Source organism: Aythya ferina, assembly GCF_964211825.1.
Source record: "Aythya ferina genome assembly, chromosome: 2".
Lineage (NCBI taxonomy): Eukaryota > Metazoa > Chordata > Aves > Anseriformes > Anatidae > Aythya > Aythya ferina.
In genome coordinates, this window is record NC_140297.1 from 110056999 (window position 1) to 110081971 (window position 24973).

Genomic DNA, 24973 nt, shown 5'->3' on the forward strand with positions numbered 1-24973 from the left:
AAGAGCAGCAAACAGAAGCTACTACTAAAACAGTAGGATCTCACCAGATCACAGTAACGAGGCAGCAGAACACCAAACAAAAAAAAAACAACCCAGGAATATCTGAGTAGAAAGAAAAAGCATCTCCTTATAAAAAAAAACCTTAAACAACACACAACAAAATGAACACCACCCTGTTCCCCATTACACAGGTTGTTAGATTAGACACTGAAGCAAGACTGGTGTATTTATGCCACAATAGCTCAACAGCAGCAGGTTACTTGTATATGGAGGTAAGAAAATGCTGATTTCTGCATCAACAAGGAGTCTGAAAAAATACCAGTAAATTTATCTGAACTGGCAGAGCCCACTGTATGAGGTTGTCATTCCCCTCACCAGTATGAAGTTATAAAAAAAAGTTTAAATTTCTGCCATAGATATAATAAATACAAGATTTGAGGAGAAAAACATTATTTTGGTAGATCAGTAGTTACAGCAGTCCTGCTACCTATACTTGTGTGTTTTTTCCCACCCCACCTGTCCCAGAAAAATGTGTTCACAGAAAAATTTTTCTCTGTCTCTGAAACTACACAGCAATCCTTAAGACTATATACAGGAAGAATGGAATTGCTTTGAGGATTGCTTAGAGAAAAAGGTACTGGCACATGGTTGAGGACATGGAGGCTTTCATCAGAGAAATAGAAGAACTCTGGGGAAGCAGGGAGTAGGAGGGACAAGCAAATAATTTATTACTCTTGAAACACACTTGAGATACAAGAATAACTCAGAATGCCCCATAAATCAATTAATACATTATTTTTATTTGATACCTCCATTCGGTCCATTTTTTTTTTTTTACTAGCCTTTTTTCCATATATATTTTGTCACTTTATCAAAGTAGACCTGTTTGATCAACTTGTTCAGACAAAAGTGTTTCCCATACTAACTACATGTTCTGTCCTGGATCAGTGAAAAGTGTTTACCCACATTAACTAGGTGTTTCTGTCCTTGATTGCTATCAACAGACAATTTAATTATGCTGTGTCATTAAGCTTCATCTACACAGTTTCACAAAAACAATTGATGTACTGAATATAATACAAGATGAAGAAATTTGTATGTAGGATCTATAGATTTTAGAGACTCTACTGGGGTTTTATAGTGTTGATTTCCAAGACACAATGTGAGGTTTTGTATTTGTTGCTAAAGCAGTCTGCTTTGATGCCAATCTGCTGGGAAGTTGCTCCCAATGAACAAGGTAGAAAAAGTGATTGAGAAAGTTTCTTTAAAAAATTGGATTTTCCTTCAGTATGCCTTCAAACCATTTTAAGATTTCATACGACTACAGGCTGGTAAAACATGTAACAATCAGAGGAGCCAAATAAAGTAGGGGTACATTTTTGCTCTAAAATTCTTACATGATGCTTCAACCAACAACAACAAAAAAGGCAAACCTATTTGTACCAATTTTACCACGTGAATAGTCCTATTGACCAACATGCTCTGTAAGCTGTGAGCACTGTACTCAGAGCAGATGTGTGGTTCTATACTTAATTTGTTCTGATACATTTTAAACAGTTTCTGATCTGTTTTGATGTTTCTGATTTTGTGCACACACGTTTTAGCTTGTGTCTTTTATATTACACTTTGTAACAACTGTTACAATTCAGAGGTTTTCAAAAATCAATCTGTATTTGTTGAATAAAGTGACACTACAGTGTACAAAAAAGCTCTTTAATCTAGCACAAAGTATGCAATAAAACAGACACTACAAAGATTCAAACTGAAATAATGCATTTTTAACAGTCAAGGTCACTAATTACTAAAATGAAGTGGTAAAGTTTTAGCTTTCTTTCTTCAAAAGAGAATAGGATGCCTTTCTGCAAAGTAATTGGAAGACCAGTTAGCTTGACAAAATATAAAGAGAATTAGGTAAAATTTAATTACATATACACAGGGAGGTCAGATTAAATGATCATAAGATGTTAAAACCAGTAAATATTGAATTCCAAATTAGTGAAATGTTATTTACATATGAAATTTAAATGAAGAATTAACCTGGATCATCCTGCATATCATAAACCCTGATCAAGTTTTTGAATTTGAACGTCCCTCCATTTGCAAGAATAATCACTTTAAAGTATGACTCCTCTACATCTGAGAATCAGCAACCAAACAGAGAAGAAAAAATTTATCTACATATCATTAAGGTATGCTACAATATATGCTAAACCTCCACAGACCATGGCTAGGTGTAAGATCAACTCTGAAACCATAGAAAAACGTGCTTTATGAGATCTGTTACTCATGTAACTGAGTATTTTGGTCACACTTACAATTTCAGCTGATCCCCTGTCAAATGGGAACTCAACTGCACTGACTTTCCCTTGAAACTGTGGAATCTCTGTATCATCTTCATTGGGGCTCTTAATTTTTGCTATTATTCTGCCAACTAAGTCAAATCCAGTGCGGTTGTTATATTCATCCTGTAAGTGAAACAGATAAAGAAGTTAGTTTGGAGAATTACAGGAACCAAAATAAGTCATGTATAGAATCATCTAGGTTGAAAAGACCTTCAAGATCATCAAGTCCAAGCACTAACCTGATCTACAGAGTCCCATCATTAAACTGTTTCCATTAGTGCCATGTCCACACCTCTGAAATACCTCTAAGGATGGGGACTCCATCACCTCCGTGGGCAGCTTGTTCTAGTATTTAACCAACTTCTTGAAGAAATTCTTTCTAATGTCCAATCCAAACCTCCCCTTGACAACTTGAGACTGCTTCCTTTTATCCTAAGAGACCTACATCCTCCTTGCTGCAATCTCCTTTCACGTAGCTGTCAAGAGCAATGAGGCTCCTCTTCTCCACACTAAACAACTCCAGTTTTCTCAGCTGCTCTTAAGTCGTTGAACCCTGCCAGCCATCTCTTTACTCAGTGAACTGTACACCTGTCCAAGCCACGAGCAGCCAGTTTCTTCAGAAAAATACCATGGGAGACTATGTCAAGTGCTTTACTAAAATTGAGGTAAATGACATTCACAGCCTTTCCCTCATCTACCAAGTGGATCATCTTGTAATAAAGTTGATCAGGTTAGTCAGGCAGGGCCTGCCCTTCATAAACCCGTACTGGCTACTATTGATCAGTTGACTGTCCCGTATATTGTGCGTGATGGCACTGAAGGTGCCCCATAACCCTCCCCAGGACCAAGGTCAGACTGACAGGCCTGTAATTCCTTGTATCCACCGTCCTGTCCTTCTTGTATATTGGAGTTACATTCGCTAACCTCTAGGCAAATGTGACCTCCCTGGCTAGCCAGGACTACTGACAGATTATTAAAAGTGACTTGGTGAGTGCTTCTGCCAGCTTCTTCAGGACCCTTGGATGAAATCCGTTCAGCTCCATAAATTTATGACTATTCAGAACAGTGAGGAGGCCACTTAGAGATTCCTGTTGGATTATAGTGGCTTCATCTTGCTCCCTGTCACCATCTTCCAAACTCAGGGGGCTGGGTACCCTGAGAACAACTGTCCTAGCTCAATGAGGTCAAGGCATTCCCTAGTGTACAGGACTTCCTTGCCTTCCCTCCTTCCCTGCCTCTCTCTCCTGTAGAGCCCGTAACACTTTATCAGAGCACTCCAGGCATGTGAGCTGTGCCACCATGTCTCACTGAGGCCAATGCTATCATAGCCATGAGACTTAATTAAAACTTCCACTTTTGGGTGTACACGGCAAGGTTCTGACAGTGGAGAGGCTGCGGCGTGGGTCCCATGAAGTGAGGCCAGGGCTGCCCCGTACCAGACTTAATCGGTTCCAACCATCTCCAATGGCCCCACTGCAGGCCAGAGAAGGAAGGGGAGGAAGTGTTCCCAGTGCTAGAGCTGAAATTCCCCCACAGCCTGTGGAGACACCACACAGGAGGAGGTATTTCCCTGAAGCCTGTGAAGAGGACCATGGTAGAGCAGGTATCCACACAGCAGCCAGTGGAGGACACTACACCAGAGCAGATGTTTATGTGGAGGAGTGGCCCTTGGAGAGGCACACAGGAGCAATTTTTCCTGAAGGGCTGCAGCCTCTGGAGAACACACACTGGAGCAGCAGAACAGAGTGAGAAGGAAGGAGCAACAGGGAGGAGCTGTGGTGGACTGACTGTAACCCCCATTCCCCAACCCCGAGCCCCTCTGGGAAGGCAGAGGAGTCAGGAGGGAAGCTAAGCCTGAGAAAGGGCAGATAAGAAGGTGTCTTGTTTTGTCTTTGTTTCTCACTACCCAAACCTATCCTAACTGGCAATAAATTAATTTTCCCCAGGTTGACTCTGCTTTTGCCAATGACAGTAACTGGTAAGCAATCTCCAGATTTATGTGTGAATGTTTGAAGTTCAGGAAACCTGTTTTTTTTGTAATGGAAGATTCCATGAGGAACTGTCTCCTGGAACAAAAATAACATACACAGTAGAAGATCCTTTCCAAGGTTTTCCCACTAGAATTTATTCTTGTAATATTTTTTTTTTTTCCTGCAGCAAGAAATGGGCTTCAATTGAGATACCTGACAGCAAGTCAGGTATCCTTCTTGTGCTGGAGGCCCCAGACCTGGATGCAGGACTCTTCCAGGTGTGGTTCTCATAAGAGCAGAGTAGAGGGGCAGAATCACCTCCTTCAACCTGATGGCCACGCATCTTTTGATGCAGCCCAGGATATAACTCACCTTCTGGGCTGCAAGCACACACTGCCAACTCAATTAAAATTTTTCATCCACCAGGACCCCTCAAGTCTTTTTCTGCAAGCCTGCTCTCAACCCATTCTCAACCCCCAATCCATACTGATATTTAGGATTGCCCCAAACCAGGTACAGGACACCTTGCACTTGACCTTGGTGAACTTCATGAAGCTTGCATGTGCCTAGCTCTCAAGCCTGTAAAGGTCCCTCTGGATGGCATCCCTTCCCTCTGAAATGTCAACTTCAGCTTGGCGTTGCGTGCAAACCTACTGAAGGTACACTGTCTATGTCATTGATAAATATATTAAAGAGTATCAGTCCCAAACAGACCCCTGAAAGACACCACTCATCACTGATCTCCACCTGGACACTAAGATACTTGACCACAATTCTTTGGATGCAGCAATCCAGACGATTTCTCATCCACTGAATAGTCCACCCTTCAAATCCATCTGTCTCCAATTTTGAGACAAGGATGTTATGTGGGATTGTTTTAAAGGTCTTACAGAAGTCTAGGTAGACAACGACAGTTGCTTTTCCTTCATCATGACTTCATGTAGTCACTCCATCAGAAGGCCACTAGATTGGTCAGGCACAATTTGCTCTTTGTGAAGCCATGCTGGCTGTCTCAAATCACCTCCATGTCTTCCATATGCCTTAACATAGCTTCAGTGAGGATCTGTTCCATGATCTTCATGGACATAGAGGGGAGACTGACTGATCTGTAGCTCCCAGGGTTTTCCTTTCAATCCTTTCTAAAAATGTATGTTATGCTTCCCTTTTTTCAGTTACTGGGGACTTCAACCGACTGCCATGACCTTTCAAATATGATGGAGAGTGCTTTGGCAACTACATCAGCCAGTTCCCTCAGTGCCTTGGAAGCATTTCATGAAGTCCCATAGACTTCTGCATATTCAGGTTCATGAGGTAGTTTCAAACCTGATCGTCACTCACAGAGGAAGGGACTTAACTACTTGAGTTCCTGCCTTGAGGTTCAGGTACCTGAGGGACTTGAGAGATGTGGGAGGAGTGAAGCCAGTGAAGACTGAGGCAAAAAAAAATTGTGAGTACCTCAGCCTTCTCCATGTCTGTTGTCACCAGATTAAGAAATTTTAAAAATATTTTTATTTAAATCTATGAAAACTATTTTTAGATTTGTCTTCAACTGTTCAAAATACAATATATATTTAATGGCTTTAACCATATTCATTTATATATTAAAACATAAGATAGTAGCAATGTCTTACAGCAAAATTTAACACATTTTTAGTAGTCACATTTCTCTAAGTATGATTTTGTATTAAAGTATAGTTACCATTACATGGAGGTGTAAATCCTTCACCAGTGTACGGCTAGTAACAGTTCGAACATTGGAAACGGCTGGAGTAGCTGGTAAAGAATCAGGTAACAAGCGTACTGGGTCATTAGGTACAACTTCAACTACAATCTAGCAAAAAAGGGAAAAAGAATAACATAAAACAAAACAAAAGAAAGAGAAGTCTGATATAATTCACAATTCACCTGCACACATTAGTTGCTAAAAATATACTGATTGAAATGCACGTGAAATTTACTGGCAGAAATAAATTTAGGATGGCCATAAAGCAGCAGTACTAGGTTAAAAGTTACGGAGTTTTGTTATTTCTGATTACTTATAAAAAGCTATTGAAATTTTGTTTTGATAATCAGTTTAATATCAACCGCTATTTCAAATTAAATTTTTTTTTTTTTTTTTTAGTAACTCACAACTGAAAGCATTTGCATTCTGAATCTACAAAGTATCACAGTATTTCTCCCAGATCTGTATTACATGTTCTTGGCTATGTGTAATTAATTATACTTTCATACCTGGTCACTGCTGAGCATGTTTGTCTTATCCATTGCAAAAGTAAACTGTATACTGTAAGTGCCCACTCTCTCTGGAATCACTTTATCCCTAAAGTAATCCAAAACAAAACACAATCAAAACCAAGTAAATATTGAAGTGACAAGTATGTAAGTATGCAAGCAATTGAAATTCTGAGTAGTCCTCCTAACTAGATAAGAGTTCTATTAATGTATGACAGATTTTAATACTCCCCCATAATGACCTTCAGCAAGAATGCCACTAAAGCATTCTCTTCTAGAATAAGGTTTTTGGAAACTTGGATGAGGAAAGTTGCCTCCAGGAGTTTTTTCTCTACGAGTTGACAGGAAGTTTGTTATGGCCCTATTATTCAGAAGTCTGCCAGTCTACCCTGTTTTTACTTTCCATCCAAGGAATTCTCATAAAGCTACTTAAAAAGAGCACAAAGATGTTTGTATCTACAACAACGACTTCTTTCCAAATTCAGTTGTTGGGCTTTAGATTCTGTAATATCTGAATAGCTGATTCCTTCTGATACTTAGAAACCGTACAAAATTAGGTCATCGCCAGTGGCCAAGGTTGAGCACATCGAGACAGAGAAGAGTTTTCATTCTACCTTTGAGTGTTTTGGAGTGCCAACAACTGGCACAGAATCCCTACCATCAAAATACGAAGAGAAGACAGACACCTGCACTTCTGCTGATAGAAGCAGAACTTCACCTAGCAAGGAAGGCAACACAGTATGTGGAAGAATACTGAAGTCTTCCAATGGATACGATGGATAGCAGTGACTTAAAAATACTTAAGAGACCTTTGAGTAGATACAACCACAGCCTCTAGATTCAGGCATTGTTCTAGGAGGATGACTTATGACACTCTTGAATTGGCTAATGAGATTATTGCTTTCAACATACATTTTAGCTGTTTTGACAGTAAGAGTAAAGAATACGTTTCCTCTTAATTCGTTTGGAAAAGAGTAAGATGCAAGATTCCCTGGAATGCTTAATTTGTAAAAAGTAAAATATCAAAACTTTACCTATCTCTGGAAAGGGGCCTGACTTTTTGTCTTCCATATAGAACAGAAACAATTCTACCTTCTTTTCTACATTTTATCTGGGTTAAGACTTAACAGTATTACTGAGTTGTAAACAATCTGCTAAAGATCTTGGTGTGGCTGAACACCATCTAACCAGGCATAAGCTTTAGAAGAATAAATTGCACTGTTGTTATGAAAGTTGCAAGACTGCACCCAAGTTGAAAGGGTGACCTATATTACTGATCTAGGATCCAGTAGATGATAACCCATCAGTGACTATGCCAAGGATGTAAAAACTAGAGAGAAACCAGGTGGTAGACAGTGATGCCACAGGCACTGGTAGCAGTGAACAATATGCACTTTCCTAAAAGTGCTGCTAATGAGAAGTGTCTATCTACTGCTAGTTTTCTCAAATCTTTCAGAAAGGTAGGGAGTTTTAATTCTGGACATTTGCAGCTAACTATTAATCTAAGGGAGCAATGTCAAGATTTTTTAAATTCAATATTCAGCTCTGTGTGGATTAATTTATATCACATCCATCTACTATGTGCTTCTTCTGTGAGAAGCCCTATGCAGGTAAATGTGGTAAGTACTTCTTTTCTGGACGCACAAACATGCAACATAAAGTGTCTTATTTTGATAATGTTTCAGGGGTTTCTTGTGTTTGAACTACATCCATTACTAAGCATTTATCAGAATGAGCAAGGTCAGAAACATACCTTATGCTTGGTACAAATTTTTCAGTAATACTCAGTTTCTGGAGAAGTTAATTTTTAACCTTGGAATAGCTGCTGAGAAAGCTCTGCTCTGTTAAAAGCAAAAACTGTATCCTTATTGGACAGGTTTTTTTTGCTACAACTGTCAAACTCAGCATTAGAAGGCTTTGGCGTCTTGAGTGCCTTTAAGGTAAAGACTGAGATTTTAGTAAAGATTCAAAATGCCTTGTCTAAATTAACTACAATTCCTGTTGAGATGTACTGCAGTTTTTTGAAATAGCTGTAATCTCTTAGATGGAAGTCTTCATATACACATACATTACATTGCTGTACCCTATCTGAGAAGCTAAAAAGACTTAGTCAATGAAGGTTGCATCATCTGCTTTCCCAGGTGGGACAGGTTCTTGGATGAATATGACACAGGGATTTACAGATGGAGGTACATTTGCATTGTGTGTCAGAACCTTGAATTTAAGCCTCAGCTAACCTGCTCCCCAGGAAATCAAAGTGTTAAAGACCTAATGGTAAGATACAGCCAAGGTCTTGAAAACACAGATTCCCAAGGATTACAAAATTGACATGTGGCCTCCTGATCTCTATTATGTGCCTTTTGAAAGGGAGGAGAGCCACAGTTGAGAGGCAGTTTAGGAAACTCCCCTATCATCTCTGGCAGTGCTGCCACTCAGATGGTCCTGGAATCTTGACTTAGCTGAGCTGAAGCAGTCTCTGTTCCTCTGATGCAGGAGCCAGGTCAGCTGTGTAACAGTGCTACGTGCTGCATGCTGGTGATCTTAAAGTCTGTTTTCTAAAAACAGGAGGCAAATCTAAAAACAGGAGGCAAGAGCTTGAAGCAACAGCCAATACCACAACAATTCAACTGATCCTCTAGAATGCCTTATAAGAGTAGATGTAGACAGAATGTGGCAATCAGGCACCAGCTTATCGTGATGTCTAATTCTCCTGCCTGTTATCTAAGACACTATCTAGACTAAGTGACCGAAGGAAAGACCACTAAACCACCAAGGCCAAACTCACGGTTCAAGACTAACAGTACAGAAGGTGCTCAATCAGAGTTAAGTCTACTTTTTCCAGCTAGCAATTTTACAGCAGTTGAACATTATGCTGAAAATAACTAAGGAATGTTAATAGACAACTAAGAAGCCTGAGAGGAATATACTGTCCTTGCATTGCTAGCATTTCTCATCATGTATTTTAATATATTACCTTAGACTCTTTTATTTTCTCAGATTAAACAAGTGTCACATACATCTTGGGAAGAACACAATCCCCACACTCATCACAACACGCTAGTATCTTTTAACATTTCATAGCATTGCATTGTACTAATTCTTTAACAGATTTTTATAAAAAATAAAACTGTATTTTGTACAATAACCTGCATCAGTAATTATAAAATAAATGCTGCTATACCTGAAATAAGAGAAGCCTTCTTCTTTATCATCCTTTACTTTACTACAGCTAAACGTCGTAACCTGAAAAGATGAAAAAAAATTAATATAACATACTTGAAAGTTAAAGTACCTTACTCGTAATATGCTGTCAAGTCTTAATAATTTGTAATACTGATAGCATATAGAAATTCGATGAGATCACCTACAATTTAGATGCTAATTTCATATTTTTAATCCTGGGACTCTTTGCAAAAAAGTGCGTCAAGTATCCCTGCAAAACAGTAGCATTTCTGTACTTATTACATTATTGACATTTGAATAGTCCAACAAGTTGTAATAGGACAGATTGTTAAAAAAAAAATATGATTGATATGCATTGCTAGTTATTTAAAATCTAGAACAGGATATTGATTTAAGTCAAATACAGGAAAGCCCCCCACTACAAAAATGTTTGTTGTATGCCAACATTTTGATATTCACGTTGAAAACATGTTTTGATGACTTACATCAATTGGTATCCTAGTTCCGCTGCCCTGTCCTTCCCACATGTTCATAGAAATACGTGCTGGATTAATATTTTTGATAATATTGTCATCTTCAGAAAGAACACTAACCATAAAATCTGCAGAATGAAAGCAAACAATTTTTCAGGATTATTTTTTATTCAAAATTAAGATGACAAACCTTGATGAATTTCCCGTTCTCTTTCCTACCAGAAGGAAAAACACACAAAACCCACATTTCAAACAGAATCCAAACAACAAAAAATATGAAACCAGGCATAGAAATCCATCTCTCCCTAGACCTGTAACTAGATCAGGTAACAATACTTACACAGAAAAAATACCCACCTACTTTATCCAATGACTGCTTAAAAAAAAAAAAACACATCAAAATTCAAGTCTGCCTTTCCCAGGTTATTGTCCTTAACAAAAGCAAACCAGATTGTTTCTTGTTCTCAGGAAAGAACAATCACTAGGCTAGATAAGTAATCATTTTTTTCCTCCAAGGACAGGAAATCCAGATCTCCCTCTTCCTTCACAAGTGCTTTAGCCATTGAACTGATGGATAAAAAGGCACAGTAGTTGGTAAGAGACTGTACCAAGATAACTATAATTTTCTACATCAATTAGCTACATTGTAATAAAAAAGCTATGAACCCTTATCTTTGTTTTGCTACTTCTTACTGCCTAGTACCACAGACTTTAAATCACAGAATCACAGAATTTCTAGGTTGGAAGAGACCTCAAGATCATCGAGTCCAACCTCTGACCTAACACTAACAAGTCCTCCACTAAACCATATCCCTAAGCTCTACGTCTAAACGTCTTTTGAAGACTTCCAGGGATGGTGACTCCACCACTTCCCTGGTCAGCCTGTTAAATGTTAGAACTATATGGATGTTTCACTCCTCCATTTGCTATTGACTGTTTCTGTGCTCAAAATACTGGCAGTTTTAAATCCCAATCTGAAAAATTGAGCTTTCCCTATACATTCCACGGAAAATTTAGTGGTCTGAAGGAATCGAAATCCAAACGAGATTTGGAAAAAAACAAAGGCTACCCTTCCTCTAGTTGAAAATGTGAGCTGAACACTTTGACACTATGGCTATGGGGAGCTTTCAGGCATATAATTGAAGCTGCATTGTTCAAATAGAAATGAAATTTGCACTTTAAGGAAGGATTGTGCTTTGACGTGCATAAAAAAATCATGCATTATTTCCTCCAAGATTATAATGCCTGCTCCCTGGTGTATTAGATTCACCAGTAAATCTAATATTTAGGGTGCTAATTAAATGTCAGACTGTTAACAAGGATTTTACTATCTAATTTTATAATCAGAATTTAGTATCACGTTGTATAATTTTGTCTCCTAAAATTATCTTTTTCTCCTCTTCTCTCAAAGCCTGGCTTATTTATACAGCATACACCACATTTGAAAAATATTTTTAGTATTAATGGTAACTTCTCTATTATACTTAAAACTTCAAGTGCTGTAGATACAGGGAAGTTTGAAAAGCACACTCTTCCAGTGGAAGTCTATTTCAAGGTAGCTTCAATTTCCCTTATAACAATGAAAGACGTCAAGGAGCAAGCATGACAGTTATCTTCATTCACACGCTTCTCTTTTTTATTGTCTCATGAAAGTAGCCAACTTCCAAGTACACTAAACTCTGCTTACAGTTAAAGTTTTAGATGTATAAATATATTAGTAGCAAGAGACTTGATCTCCTTGGAGAGAAGAAAAGAGTGGGAAATAGAGGTTACAAGTCCGCATGTGCCCAGGAAAATAACACAACACACATACATATATACAGACATAAAATTCACTATATATATATAAATAATAAAATGATAAAATAATAAAAAATAAACTTGAAAGAATTAAGAACTATTAGTACAAGCAGAGAAAGTCACAGAACTTTGGGAAAGAGGCAGATAAGGGCCCATAAAATCTGTCCTCTAGCTGTCTTGTTCTACACTGCAAACTAAAGCTTTACACCTAGTATAGTAGGTCACTTCAGAACACTTCAATGCAAGGAGATGGCTATGCTGAAAAGTAAAAACAAAAATGCCTCAAATTCACACTCAGAAGTAAAGCTAAGCTTCCTGATGCTATTAGCTATTTTAGCTATTTCAACAGAATCAGGGCAATGCTATCTATATAATACTACCATTTTATAGTAATATAGAATAAACTACAGTAAACTATTCACCACTCATTATTATACACTCAGGAGAAAAATATTAAATGTACACAAACGTGGTGCTTAAGATTAATGTTATTCATTAAGAATGGAAAATATTTTTTTTTTGTCCTGTAGTATAGGGAAAAGAACAGCCAGAGGATGCTTCCTCATTAAGCAAAACTAAAACACTTTGTGAATTTAGTCAAGATAATTTCTGCATAAAGAGTATTTTAAAGAATAAAAATCTTGTTCCGTAAAAAACACCAGCTGATCAAGTTATGACATCATAATTATTACCCTTGATTATGAACTTTCGTTAGTCATACCAGCAGCACAGACATAGTTTAAATAATAACACTAAAGACATCACTGTTCTGAAAGACGGGTGGTTACAATGGTATAAAAGATGTGTAGAATGAGTTTGTTTTAGTTTCTGAACTCATAAAATGAAACAATCTCAAGTTTATTTTTATGCCTGCTGTCAATTATACCTTTTGCATCAATTGATTCCTGTTTTGCACCTCCATTTTTAAGAAGATGAATGAATACCATTCAGTGTAGGAAATTTGTTAGTGTTTACTTCTTCAAATAGGTATAAAACTCATCTAATGAAGATTCAGATGTGATACACACGCACACTTTCCCAAGAATAGGGTCAAATGGAAAATTATTAGTTTGGAAACTCCTTTACCCTAATTTTCAGAACACTGACAAATATTTAATCTAACTTCTCACTGCAAAATTTGAGGCTTCATCACTTGGCTCAGAAGCCTACAACAGGCTTCCCAAATATAAAGTGTTTTTTGTTCTTATAATTCCAGTAAACTGTAATTTTTTTTTTTGCCTTCCTTAATATGGTATTATATTTTAAACAACAGAATCTACTTTCTTTTTAGCTTCAGAGAGGTCTTCAGCTTTCTGAATAACATCTTTGCCTTTCATATTGCAAACTAGAAAGGATTTTTTTTTTTTTGAAGATGGGTTAATAAATTCATATAAATTAACTGGCAAAATCAAGAACAATATCTCCCATAGTTCCATAGTTTTCTTAGAGAAGACCTCTCATCTGAAATAGTGGAATTAGTTAATATAGTTTTCTTATTCATGCCAGTTTCCTTATGGAAAAAAGGCCTGAGTTTCAAACTCTTTTGGACTGTCTCTGGTGTACTCATTTCGGTTCATTCTCGGTTCCTCTTGCCTTACAGATAGCATAAAATTTCAAAGCTACCTCCTTTAACCTCAAAATAAGATGAGCGAAAAAATGCAAGACCAAGCTCAGATCATCTTTGGGAATCAAAACCTGAAATATGGCATTTCACTGTGGATAAATAAGAGGTTATCTACTTTTACTATTTACAGACAGATAAGAGGTTTTTTAAAGCATTTTCATAGAAAATGTGCAAGTCTTTTCTCTCCAAATGTTACAGAGGCATCTTAGATATGGCTTTTACAGAAAACTGAGACATGCAGACACACAGACAGACAGAAAATAAGAAACAAAACCAGGAGAATCACCAAAACCATGGGTTTACAAAACTTTTGAGTGGCTTGTTTCCATCAAAGAACCCTTATACTTACCAGGAAAGGTACCTCCTGCTGGAAAAGAAGCATTTTTGTCATATTTCACATTCAAGCGGACAGGTTTCTCAGGATCAGGCAGGACATTTAATGTAATTATTGGACAATCTAATGTGATCTTGTTGTATGCGGCTTTAACTTGTAAAATGTGCTCTCCCCTGAAACATACAGAAATCATAAAAACCATTATAAAATACCTCTTCTGAACAGGCGATTTTCAACATACATGAAATCTGAATGATGTACATGAAAGCATAATAAAACAAAATCTGAAAAGAACTAATTCAAACTGCTAATGCGAAGCTAGAAACACTTGAATGAAGTAAAATAATAGTTTTAATATCTTAAGATATTAGTTTATTAAATTTAATTTTAAATATTTAATTTGTTTGATTATTTCATTGCTTCTCTGTAAAATGCTAGCAACAGCAGCTTTGAGTTGCAGAAGACAGTAAGGTGGAAAGCAAACATAACTAATTAAAATGCTGTCTGAGGAGCATTCTGCTCTGACAGTTTTCAAAGAGCGAATCTGTGTACAACTCACATCTAGAAAAGTGCATTGCAAGTACATAACGACTCTGCTGCACTGTTATATAATAACCCATTTTTTTAAAAAAAGTTTTAAGGACTAGAAATTTAAGTTTTTAAACAGAACTGGGATTAACATGTTTAACTGCACAGTGACTATACTCTCCAGCCAGTTTTGATCATGCTATAAAAAGTAGGGTGTTACCACTCAACACACCTGTGTCTAACCTCCAGTAATATACTGATAATTAATATTTACCATCTACCAAGATGTGAGCATTCCAAACACACTGAGCACCACCAATAACATTTTAAATATTTTCTTCCAAATGTATAACAATGTTATAGACAAAATCCTGTACATATGAATGCAAAAATATTAACTGGCATAAAGTACTTCAAAAATTTAAGAACAAGTACTTAGTGCTAGCTTCTAAGCTACCTAAAACCAACCTAGTCTTCTAACAAAAGCTCCTACGAGCTAAACATTACTAATTTTTAATCAGTATTTATCTTCTGGGTTAGTAATTAAAAAAAATAAAATTACTTGTAACAAGACACTCAATACACTTTTCTCATGATATACGTAAGACCTCTCTACAGCAGGCAGATTAACCTCCACTTCTTGTTTCCTGTCAGTCAGTAAGGAATCACACAAGAAAGTGCTAGATTTAATTGGTACCAGAGATATTTTAGATTTTTGGAGGAAATATTATCTATAGTTACATAAAACTATTTCAATTTTTGCTTTATAAAAGCATGCTTACGGATTCTCATTCTTGAGAGGTTACTACAAAAATGAAAACCAAAAATGTAGCCTTCAGCTCATTTCCATAAGAAAACAAGGTTTAGGCTATTCTATCTCAATATATTTCCAGCTGAAATTAGCCAGTTGATTCAAAAGTTAACTGAAAGGACAGAGGGACTGAAGTTCTAAAAGGCCAGAAAGAATGTGTGGAGAAGCTGCAATTACAACTGAGGAAATGGAAATGCAGAACAGAAATTGTACCACTGCAGCTTTCAAGAAAATGCTAGGTGGCTAGAAGAAAGAGCCTGCAGGCAAAGAACCACAGAATATCCCGAATTGGAAGGGACCCACAAGGATCATCGAGTCCAACTCCTGGCTCCACACAGGGCTACCCCAAAAATCACTCTAGATATCTAAGAGCACTGTCCGAGCACTTCTTGAACTCCATCAGGTTTGGTGCCGTGACCACTGCGCTGGGAGCCTGTCCCAGTGCCCAACCATCCTCTGGGTGCAGACCCTTTCCCTAACCCCCAGCCTGACCCTCCCCTGTCCCAGCTCCATGCCGTTCTCTCGGGTCCTGTCGCTGTCCCCAGAGAGCAGAGCTCAGCGCCTGCCCCTCCGCTCCCCTCGTGAGGGAGCTGCAGGCCACCATGACGCCTCCCCTCAGCCTGCTCTGCTCGGGGCTGAGCAAACCAAGGGACCTCAGCTGCTCCTCATGCGTTTTCCCCTCCAGACCCTTCACCATCTTTGTAGCCATCTTCTCCTCTGAAGGAAAAGCATCTCTTCTGATCAGTAACACAGGTGTACTATCCACTTCAAAAACCGTCACGTATAAACCCCAAACTAGATATAGCCTGTTCTGAATCATGCCTAACCAGCAAGACAAAACAGTAAGATGCAGGAAAACACTCCAGTGTTAGCAGGTGGGCCTTAGGGATACAGGAACTGGGTAGCAGAACTGTGAACAGAAAGAGAAATAATGAATTTGGAAAGACAGATGGGACATGCAAGTGTAAAGGGGAGACTGATATGAAGAAGCAGGAGGTGCAGGACACAAAGCCGCAGGAAATGAAGCTTCATTAGCTCTGTTGCAAGTAAGAAAAATATTTTTGGTTTTGGATTATTTTTTTTCCTCAAATTCTTTAGGACAATTTATCTACACTGGTTAGCACCCAGAGGAAGTAGGATTTCAACACTCCTATAAAACATGTTCCTATTTTAAAAGCACTACGCCTAGTTCTTATCACCCAAAGGCTATATATTTCAAACATTTTAAATGATACCATGTACACTAGGTACAGGTTGGCAATTTTAAGCTGTGTTTTACCATGACCAGAAAACCTAGAATTCAGGAAATGAGAGCAGCAGCTTCTCAGAAGACCAAAGAAAAAGCTATTCAATTTTATTCAGTTACGCGCTTAATGTCTTAAAGCTCACTAACTGGCCTTTCACCAGCATCTAAATAATAAACGTTTGACCTCAGTTCTAGACGAATTCCTCGTAGGTACTTTATGAAATGCGCAGCTTAAATACATCTGGCAAGCAACATTTCAGAATTCAGTTTTTCCACATAGTTTTCACTACTTACCTAGGTGCATGAATACTAATAACTCCCAGGTTAGCCCTACCATTTTCATCTGTTTTATGTTGCTGGTTTGAAGAAAAAATCTGTCAAAAAAAATATTTTTTTTATTCTTTCAATGACACAAAAGTAGTATCAAGTCTTAAAATAAAACATATACCTCATTTGCCTACATACTGGCTTTCCATTTGAGCAATAGTTGCTTTGAATTTTTGCACTCTAAATTAGGGAAAGATACATTCTTATGAATATGATATTAAGGTTTCAGATTTTTCTCTGCCAGTTTTTGAAGACAATCACTTTATCTAAACTAGAATATTTTTGTTCATTAACACATTTAAATGTTTTATAAATGTTATTTCTTTAACTGGTACTGATAACGTCACCCATAATACCTGCTAATCTATTTTCAGATTCTAAAACCTTCTACAAACTGTTTGATCCCTCTCAGTGTTTTTCCAGCCTGCACAGAGATTCCTGGGTAGCAGAAATTAAAGAATGACACAACTTGAGTATAGAAAACTAAAACATCTGTGTCTATCTTTCGTTTTCCCCATCCTGGTCAAACTGCCAAAAACATCGCTAGACAACCTAGAAAAAAATGTTATGACAACTACCTCATTAATCAGAACTTAACAACAAACAAAAACTAACCTCTATACTGAAAGAAACAGCATTTAACCAAACACTAATGATAGGTACCTTCTTGTCAGCATTGTTTAAGAAAAACAACACAACTGCTTTACGCATCTCTTGTTTACCTTGTACATTAAATAGGTTTCACTAGAAGTCCTTTGATGTCAATGGGACTTCTGCTTTTGAGAAATTCTGGCTGAATCTCCCTGTTAGAAAACTCCCCTTTAACTCACTGGTGTTCTTCAAAAAGTGCATTTTTCTGTATGCTCTCTGTCTTTGCCACACTTACTCTCCCAGCACTGAAAGTGAAATCTTACGATTGGCAGTATCATTAAGTTACACTTGTCCTTGCACATTAAATGGCAGAGAAGCTACCACTTTCACTTTCCCCGTGAATCAGAAACTTTTGAAATTATGGATGCCAGGATAGGAGATGCAGAATGCCTGTCCTCTGAGAAAAACAGGTGAATACTAACACATTCTTTAAGTAGAAGCTATTTTTTTTTGAAAATGTGCATGCGCACACATGTGTATACACTGTCTTAGCCTTACCTAAGAAATACCTTGTCAGTGTATCAGAAGAACCTCAGATAGGAGCTTTAAAGTTTAGAGGACAGCAAAGGAAGCCATGGATATATTCTGAGTTCTCGTATAATGAATTCCTCTCTAAAGAGGGAAATCAACTTTTTACATCAATGATGTAACACAACAATATCATGCAAAAGATTGTCCTTATCTGAACAGCACTTGGCATTAAATTGCTTTCCCTTTGCTATTTCAGCATAAATTTCAGAAGACTACATGTCTACTTACCCACTTACACAAAAACAGTATTTTTAGAATATGTGAAGTGGGCAATCTTCTTCCAAAATTATTTTCTTTTTCAAATCTCATGTCAATAATTTACATGAATGAAACTACTTTAGCAAAACAAAACAAAACAAAACACAGTGAAAGTTGACTAATAATGGGTCAGCTATGGAAGCATGAATTTATCCAACCATTTCCCCACAGAAAGGCAATGGCAAAAAAATGTGTGCTCAATGGTTTAAGAGGCAGGCAGCACTGTAAAGATATATTGATTTTCTAGAAAGGCTAAGAAAATTGCCAGATATGTATTATACTTTTCTGAAGACTATATTCAGCTTAACAGAATGATTCACATTTGAAATCACTGTACATCACAGAATAGAAATTTTAATTTTCACAGAAACTGGTGATTTGTTCATTTCCACTGTTGGGTTGCCCATATGAGTTTGGAGAGTTTCTGTTCAGCCATACTCATTCAGTTCTGGACTCCACATAATGGAGTACAGAAAACGCATGCTACAACCACAGAATAGCAGGTCTAGGAGTCTTAGAGGATGGGATGTGAAATACAGCTTATTTGAGAATTTCAGTTCCTAGAAACTTTTAATTTCCTTTGGGAGACCGCACATACAAACTATTTGAAATGCCAAGGCAAGACAGTCTCTAAAGAGGTTCTCAAAGATAATCATGAAACAAATCTGATGTCTGTTTAGCAAATATGCAGCTAGTTGCTCTACTAATGTATAAGAGTATCACTCCTATGGTACTGCTGTTGCTACACTCCAGGAGAGTGCATGGTAACAGATACATGAGAACAACGATTGACCTTGGCTTTCAGAGTATTTTCTCCTCAGCAAATTCAGCTGGGATGAAGACCATTTCTAAGACATGTTGCTGGTCCTCTCTGGAGAAAGGCATAATGTCTGAATGTCTGAGCACACCATCTGGTTAGACACAGCGTTACTGTCAAAGTATGTTTTCTCAAGAAAAACCTAGCTAGAAGTCCCACGGAGCTGTGGCTGCCATCATAAATGCAGCAGCAGAAAGGTTAAAAAAAAAAAATAAGTCGCAAACTATGAGGCAAGCTTTTATAGAATTTACATTTAGAAGAGCCAGAAGAAAAACTTTCAAGATGTGAAGAAATTTCCTAGATAATAATAAAAATATATAATAAAAAACAACAAAGAAAATAAGTAATAGTAGTATAACTAAATTGGGGAGAAGGTTGAGGCTGTGAAATAGTTCTTGAGGGGTAAATAAAAGAAAGTTCATGGCTGTTGTGTATTTTTAAAGAAATAATATTTTGAGACAAATTTATGGCAAGCATGAATAAAAACAGACCAAGGCCAGCCCTGTATGAAAAAGGTCATGTCCAGAGACGCATGAATATATCTGTATTGATAACATACAAATTGAATATAACAGTTGGTGCATCAACGGTTAGGAAAATTTGACAGTTTGGCATTTTTTCCCCCAATAATTTGAAATAAAATGTTAATGACTTAAGTATTCTGTCAAACTTCTTTCTTTGTATAAACCAATGCGTGGGCCCTCTGACACTCCTACGTCACTCACAAAAAGCATAATAACTGCTTAACTCTGAGTTAGATATTGCATCCTCATTGCTTTAATTCAGTTTATAGAGCCTATGCTCTTCTCAGAGATAATTAGTTGGGGGGTGCCTAACTGATAATTAGGTGGTGTGCCTCAGTGGCTATACAGGTGAATGGCCAGTAGCCATACATTCATTAATCACAAACAAAAAACAACAAAATAAAAATGATTTGGTTGCCCCTTTGGAACATATCTAAGGTAATTTACTGAATAATAATAATGATAAATTGGGGGATACACACAGAATTTGCAGAAGGGTTGAGTAGAAGATCAAGAATGTATAATAATTACACTTGCATACTGCACTATAGGAATTCTGTTATATTTATGATTGCTATAATAAAAGGGAGCTGAGAAATCTGTCCTGGGAACTCTTTACGTTATTAATTGAAATTAGTATTATGTGAGATTAATTATTCTTTTGTACTCTAACAACACCATATTCACTTCTCCAAAAATGTCTTGGTAATTAGGAAGAAAATGTAGACGTGACAACATAAATCTGTGTTACGTGGACAAAATTTCATATAGTAAGGCCTATGCGTACCTTTAGGTTGCTACTCTTTGAAAGGCTGATTTTGACATTAGGTTCAGAAGACGGATTTCCCCACTGATCACACAGTTGAAGGACAAGGGGTTTTTGCAACTCTCTGCCATTAATCACTGCAACAGGCTGGAAAATAAACAAATGCATTATTCTATTCAGTTGTAGGTATATTAGACATTCATAGCAGATCAGGAATACTCAAAGTGATAGCATCTGCTTTTTCCATGCTATTTGCCTCCTGTAACAGCTAGGCTATGTCAGAATTGTAGGACTCCTGGAAGGTATTTCCAGAGTTCTCCCATGTACATTCTTGTCATTAAAAAACGCACTATTTGATTGAATCATATGTGTTACTCATATTGATGCACTTCAAATTAAGTACAGTAAGGACATGCTTCTGAAGAGCCTCATCAAACACGGTTTCCATGTTGCGTAAGGACTGAAACTTTTTGTCTTCTCATAAATCGTGATACCTTTCCAGAGAGTACAAATAATTATATTCCATGAACCTTTTCTTTCCGCATTCTCATCAGTAATGTCCTTCACCATTTTCCCAACACTGTAATCTTTTTACCTCCTTCCACTCTCCTATTTTGCTTTCTGTTGCAACTTAGCATTTTCACTTGAACAGCCAAAGTAGACATAGAAAGGTCAAAAAAAAAAAAACACAGACAAGTGGGATGGTTCCAAATTTCTCTATCCTTTCCATTTGATAAAGTATCATACACTCATCCCCACTTTCTGACTGTAAATAATCTTAAAATGGTAAGTAAATTTGTGGTTGTCTTCCTATATCCTAAACATCAAAAATAACAGGTACAGAAGAGATGAGCTGCCAACCATTTTTACCATTAAAGACAGAATCTTTGGCAAACGGTAGTGGAAGATGCAGCCCACAGTAAAACTACTGCACCAAGGAAAAGAAAAATGAATGAAGTATAGAAAGGCAAATGGGACAGGAAAAACAATTAAGGAGATAGTCAAGGAAAATACAGTATTCTGAACAGACATATATGAGTTAGTTCATTCTAAAATAAATTTACTTTTAAAGCTAATGTAGTTATTGTATGAAAAATCCTTCACATTTACTGCTCCATTTGAAGCATGTCTATATAATCAGGCTGCAAAATACTTACTTGATTTTGCTTGTGTTAAGTTGTCCTGAACAACACAAAAAGTGTCTCTAGAGATGTCAATCTGGCAATTTTCAGAATCATCATCATAAGAAGTCAGTGTTTTATTTCATCTTTGCATCCTGTGCTCCAAAAGCTCAGGAAATAAAGGACCTGCTAACCAGTCACCTTCTTGTTTTTTTCCCCAAACAAAAACCATTTGACTTACCTTTTCGAGCTCTGGCCAATCCACAATTTGTAATTTAGCAGGGGATCCTGCAATTAAATTTACTCTGAGAAAGTCAGAAAACTCACGCCAAGCAAAGCACAGTTCTTTGCTTCCAAGTAAACAGGGTTTAAATCTAATTCCTTTGACTCTCATTGTTAGGGTACTTTCCTATTGAGAAATAAAAATAAAATTGTATCAAGGGAATTATACTTTAATTTTTTTCAATACGGTATTTTAATATTTGGACCTACTAGACACTGCTTGCTATTTTTACTGTGAGACAGTAAACAAACAGTTAAATATAAGCTCTACTCTTTTTGCTAAATTTAAATAGACTACTTGTGTAAGAAATGATCAATTTCAAACTTGAGAATTTCCCAAAAGCCTGTTCAATGTAAATGAGTTATGTGTAACTTAGTTATATCCATCATTTCAAAAGCCGTAGAATACATTTTAAACTACAGCAGACAATATCATTAGTTCTATGTGGTTCTTCTAAAGATCATAAAATCAACTACACCACTATAAAAAACAAACAAACAAACAAACAAAAAACAGGAAAAAAGCCTAAAAAGAAGTTAGAAGAAGAGATACAGAAGAACAGACAAGAAAGAAAGCAAACCAGACCCAAACCAAACATAAAGTGACCTCACTGCCATGGCATAGAGCTGCAGCAGTGATAAGGTTTTTAACAGATGCTGCTATATTCCTTAGAATGGGATCATATTATTTTAATGCTATCTTCTCATAGCTTACCATCTACAGTTTAATTTGATTACTTTTCTACAGTTTTCGTTCAATTCTGTGAGACTGAATAAGACAAATTACCACATGTAGGCCACAGAGAAATAAACTGTATGACATCTTGTAAATACCTGCCAAGTTATTTGTAAATTCGATTTATCAAGTCCAGGCCCAGAAACTCCTAGGGAACTTACACACGCAGATGTCACTGTCTGAACCTGATTTCCATATTGATCTGTAATCATTACATCTATTAAAAAGATAATTTATTAAGATGATTATTAAGATCATTACACCAGCAGCTGCTTTAATGAAACATTATAGAATATATAGAATATAAATATATACAACATGCACACAAAATAGAGAAAATTTGCATAAGTATCACAGAATCACAGAATGGCTGAGGTGGGAAGTGACCTCTGCAGGTCATCTGGTCTAACAGCCTGCTTAAATAGGGCTATACAGAGCAGATTGCCCAAGACCACATCCAGGCAGCTGGTGAAGATGTCCACACAGGGAAACTCCACAACTCTCTGGACGTCTTTTGTCAGTGCTCCATCACCTGCACAGTATTATATATATTTATTTTTTTATTTTTAAAAAAGCCTTTCTATTCAGAGGGAGTCTCTAGTATTTCAGTCTGTACTCCCTGCTTCTTGTCCTGTCACTGGGAACCACTGAAAAGAGCCTGGTTCCATTTTCTTTACATCCTCTCCTTTCAGGTACTTATATATCTTGGTAACATCCCCTCCCCCACGCATCTTAATAGGGTATCAAAAATGTACTTATCTAGTCATATTAACCAAGTATTTGTGTTTCCCACTTTCTTTTTGAGATTACTTCTTGATATAAAGTTAGAAGAAAAGTCTTAAGATAGAAGCTGATTTTTAACCTGTAAAACAGTTTGCACTGTGTGCTTTTCTTTCCTCAAACAAAATCTTTTAATGGCTCTAAATACCATAATAATTTTTAATTTCTAGAAGTCATTTAAAATCTCACGTTTATTAGAAGTAATTGACATATTCAGAATTGGTAAAGCATTGCATATTATCTGAAGAAGAAAAATACTTAAGTGATTTTTTTCACCAGCAGCAAAAATACCAAAATAAAAAAGAAAACAACAAGGCAAAACGGCACTTTTGAAGCATTTAAGTATTTTTATTCTCTCAAGTCCTGGAGCAACCACGTGTAGAAACTGAAGGCAAATCAGAAGACTAATCCCTAACATGGTAGTTTTTTAAGGATAATTTTTTAACTTAAAAATATTATATTTTGAAGACCATGCCCTTCAAATAATCTGACTACTGTTTTTGCCTTTAGGATTTTAGAATATACAACCTAAAGAAAAATATATGAACTACTCAAACTCAGTGTGATGAATGTCCTAATGTACAAGTGTGGTGGCAAATTTTACCGGAGAGTAACTCCAGAATGGCTGTTACATAAGTCTGATCATCCATGCACGAATGAGAATGTAAATATGTTTTATGTTTTAATAGTAGAAGACAATTCACTCATCTGTATACATAACAGATAAAATATACCATACACGTCTGTATACATAACAGATATATCATATACATAATAAACTGCAAAGAAACAGAAACATATTTTACAACAAAGTGAAGAATATGTAAATACTCACCAATGTCACTTTGTAGTTCTTCGCCCAATTGCAATGTATTTGATCCTTTTAATTTGCATTTAATGTGTCTGGGTTCATCAGGAAGTGGTCTAAACAGAGGAAAATTTATTTATAATCATTTTTATGAAGGTAATGACTTACAACACTAGCACACGTGACAAAGGATGCATCAGTAATCATCCATTTGTAATTGGATTTTTTGTTTTTTAATTTTGTCCTTGCATACATTTAGAGGATCAAATCCAGTGTTCACAAACTTTACATTGTAGTTTTCCTCAAATTTATCAGATGCAGCTTATCAGACAGTGCCTGCATAACAAGACAACGCTGCTACAGAATTTTACTTTATTCATATTAACATGTCTACCAGTATTTTACCACAGATCAGATCCATAACCAGATAGTCCAACCCTGAATTCTGATTTATTTTATATCTTGAAAAAACATCCCCAAAGTAACATACAATTGTCTATATATATTAATATTACTGTAAGACCCATAGTAATATTAACATTCATCCTGATGAATGTATACATGTATACATGTAAAAATATCTGTCTCACTATGAAAATATTTGTTGATTTCTTAAGGACTTGATTACAACTAATGTAGTTTAAATTTTTAGACAGTTTTTCTTTAAAGCAAAATAAATCAGAGAAAAAATACATTTACAAAAATTATGGAAAAGATAAACAACCTTAAAAAAAAAAAAACACAAAACCACAACAAATAGATTTCTATTTTCCTCTTTTGTTATGTTAAAAGAGAAGTCATGCCTAAACTATGCCTCAAAAGTCTCCTC

The 24973-nt window shown here is 36.6% G+C and overlaps 1 protein-coding gene across 2 annotated transcripts in view; it reads right to left on the reverse strand.

Annotated features, from left to right (window-relative positions):
• The window catches only part of SMCHD1 (structural maintenance of chromosomes flexible hinge domain containing 1), a 79628-nt gene that overhangs the window by 12010 nt on the left and 42645 nt on the right, over window positions 1-24973 (reverse strand). For both annotated transcript variants that reach the window (XM_084510688.1, XM_084510689.1), the window contains 11 exons: window positions 24172-24260; window positions 22655-22773; window positions 21780-21947; window positions 20439-20564; window positions 16838-16917; window positions 13974-14131; window positions 10213-10328; window positions 9726-9787; window positions 6545-6632; window positions 6012-6143; window positions 2316-2465 (listed from right to left, as the gene is read on the reverse strand). In XM_084510688.1, the coding sequence (XP_084366814.1) occupies window positions 2316-2465; window positions 6012-6143; window positions 6545-6632; window positions 9726-9787; window positions 10213-10328; window positions 13974-14131; window positions 16838-16917; window positions 20439-20564; window positions 21780-21947; window positions 22655-22773; window positions 24172-24260 (1288 nt within the window). The remainder of the gene's footprint in view (window positions 1-2315; window positions 2466-6011; window positions 6144-6544; window positions 6633-9725; window positions 9788-10212; window positions 10329-13973; window positions 14132-16837; window positions 16918-20438; window positions 20565-21779; window positions 21948-22654; window positions 22774-24171; window positions 24261-24973) is intronic.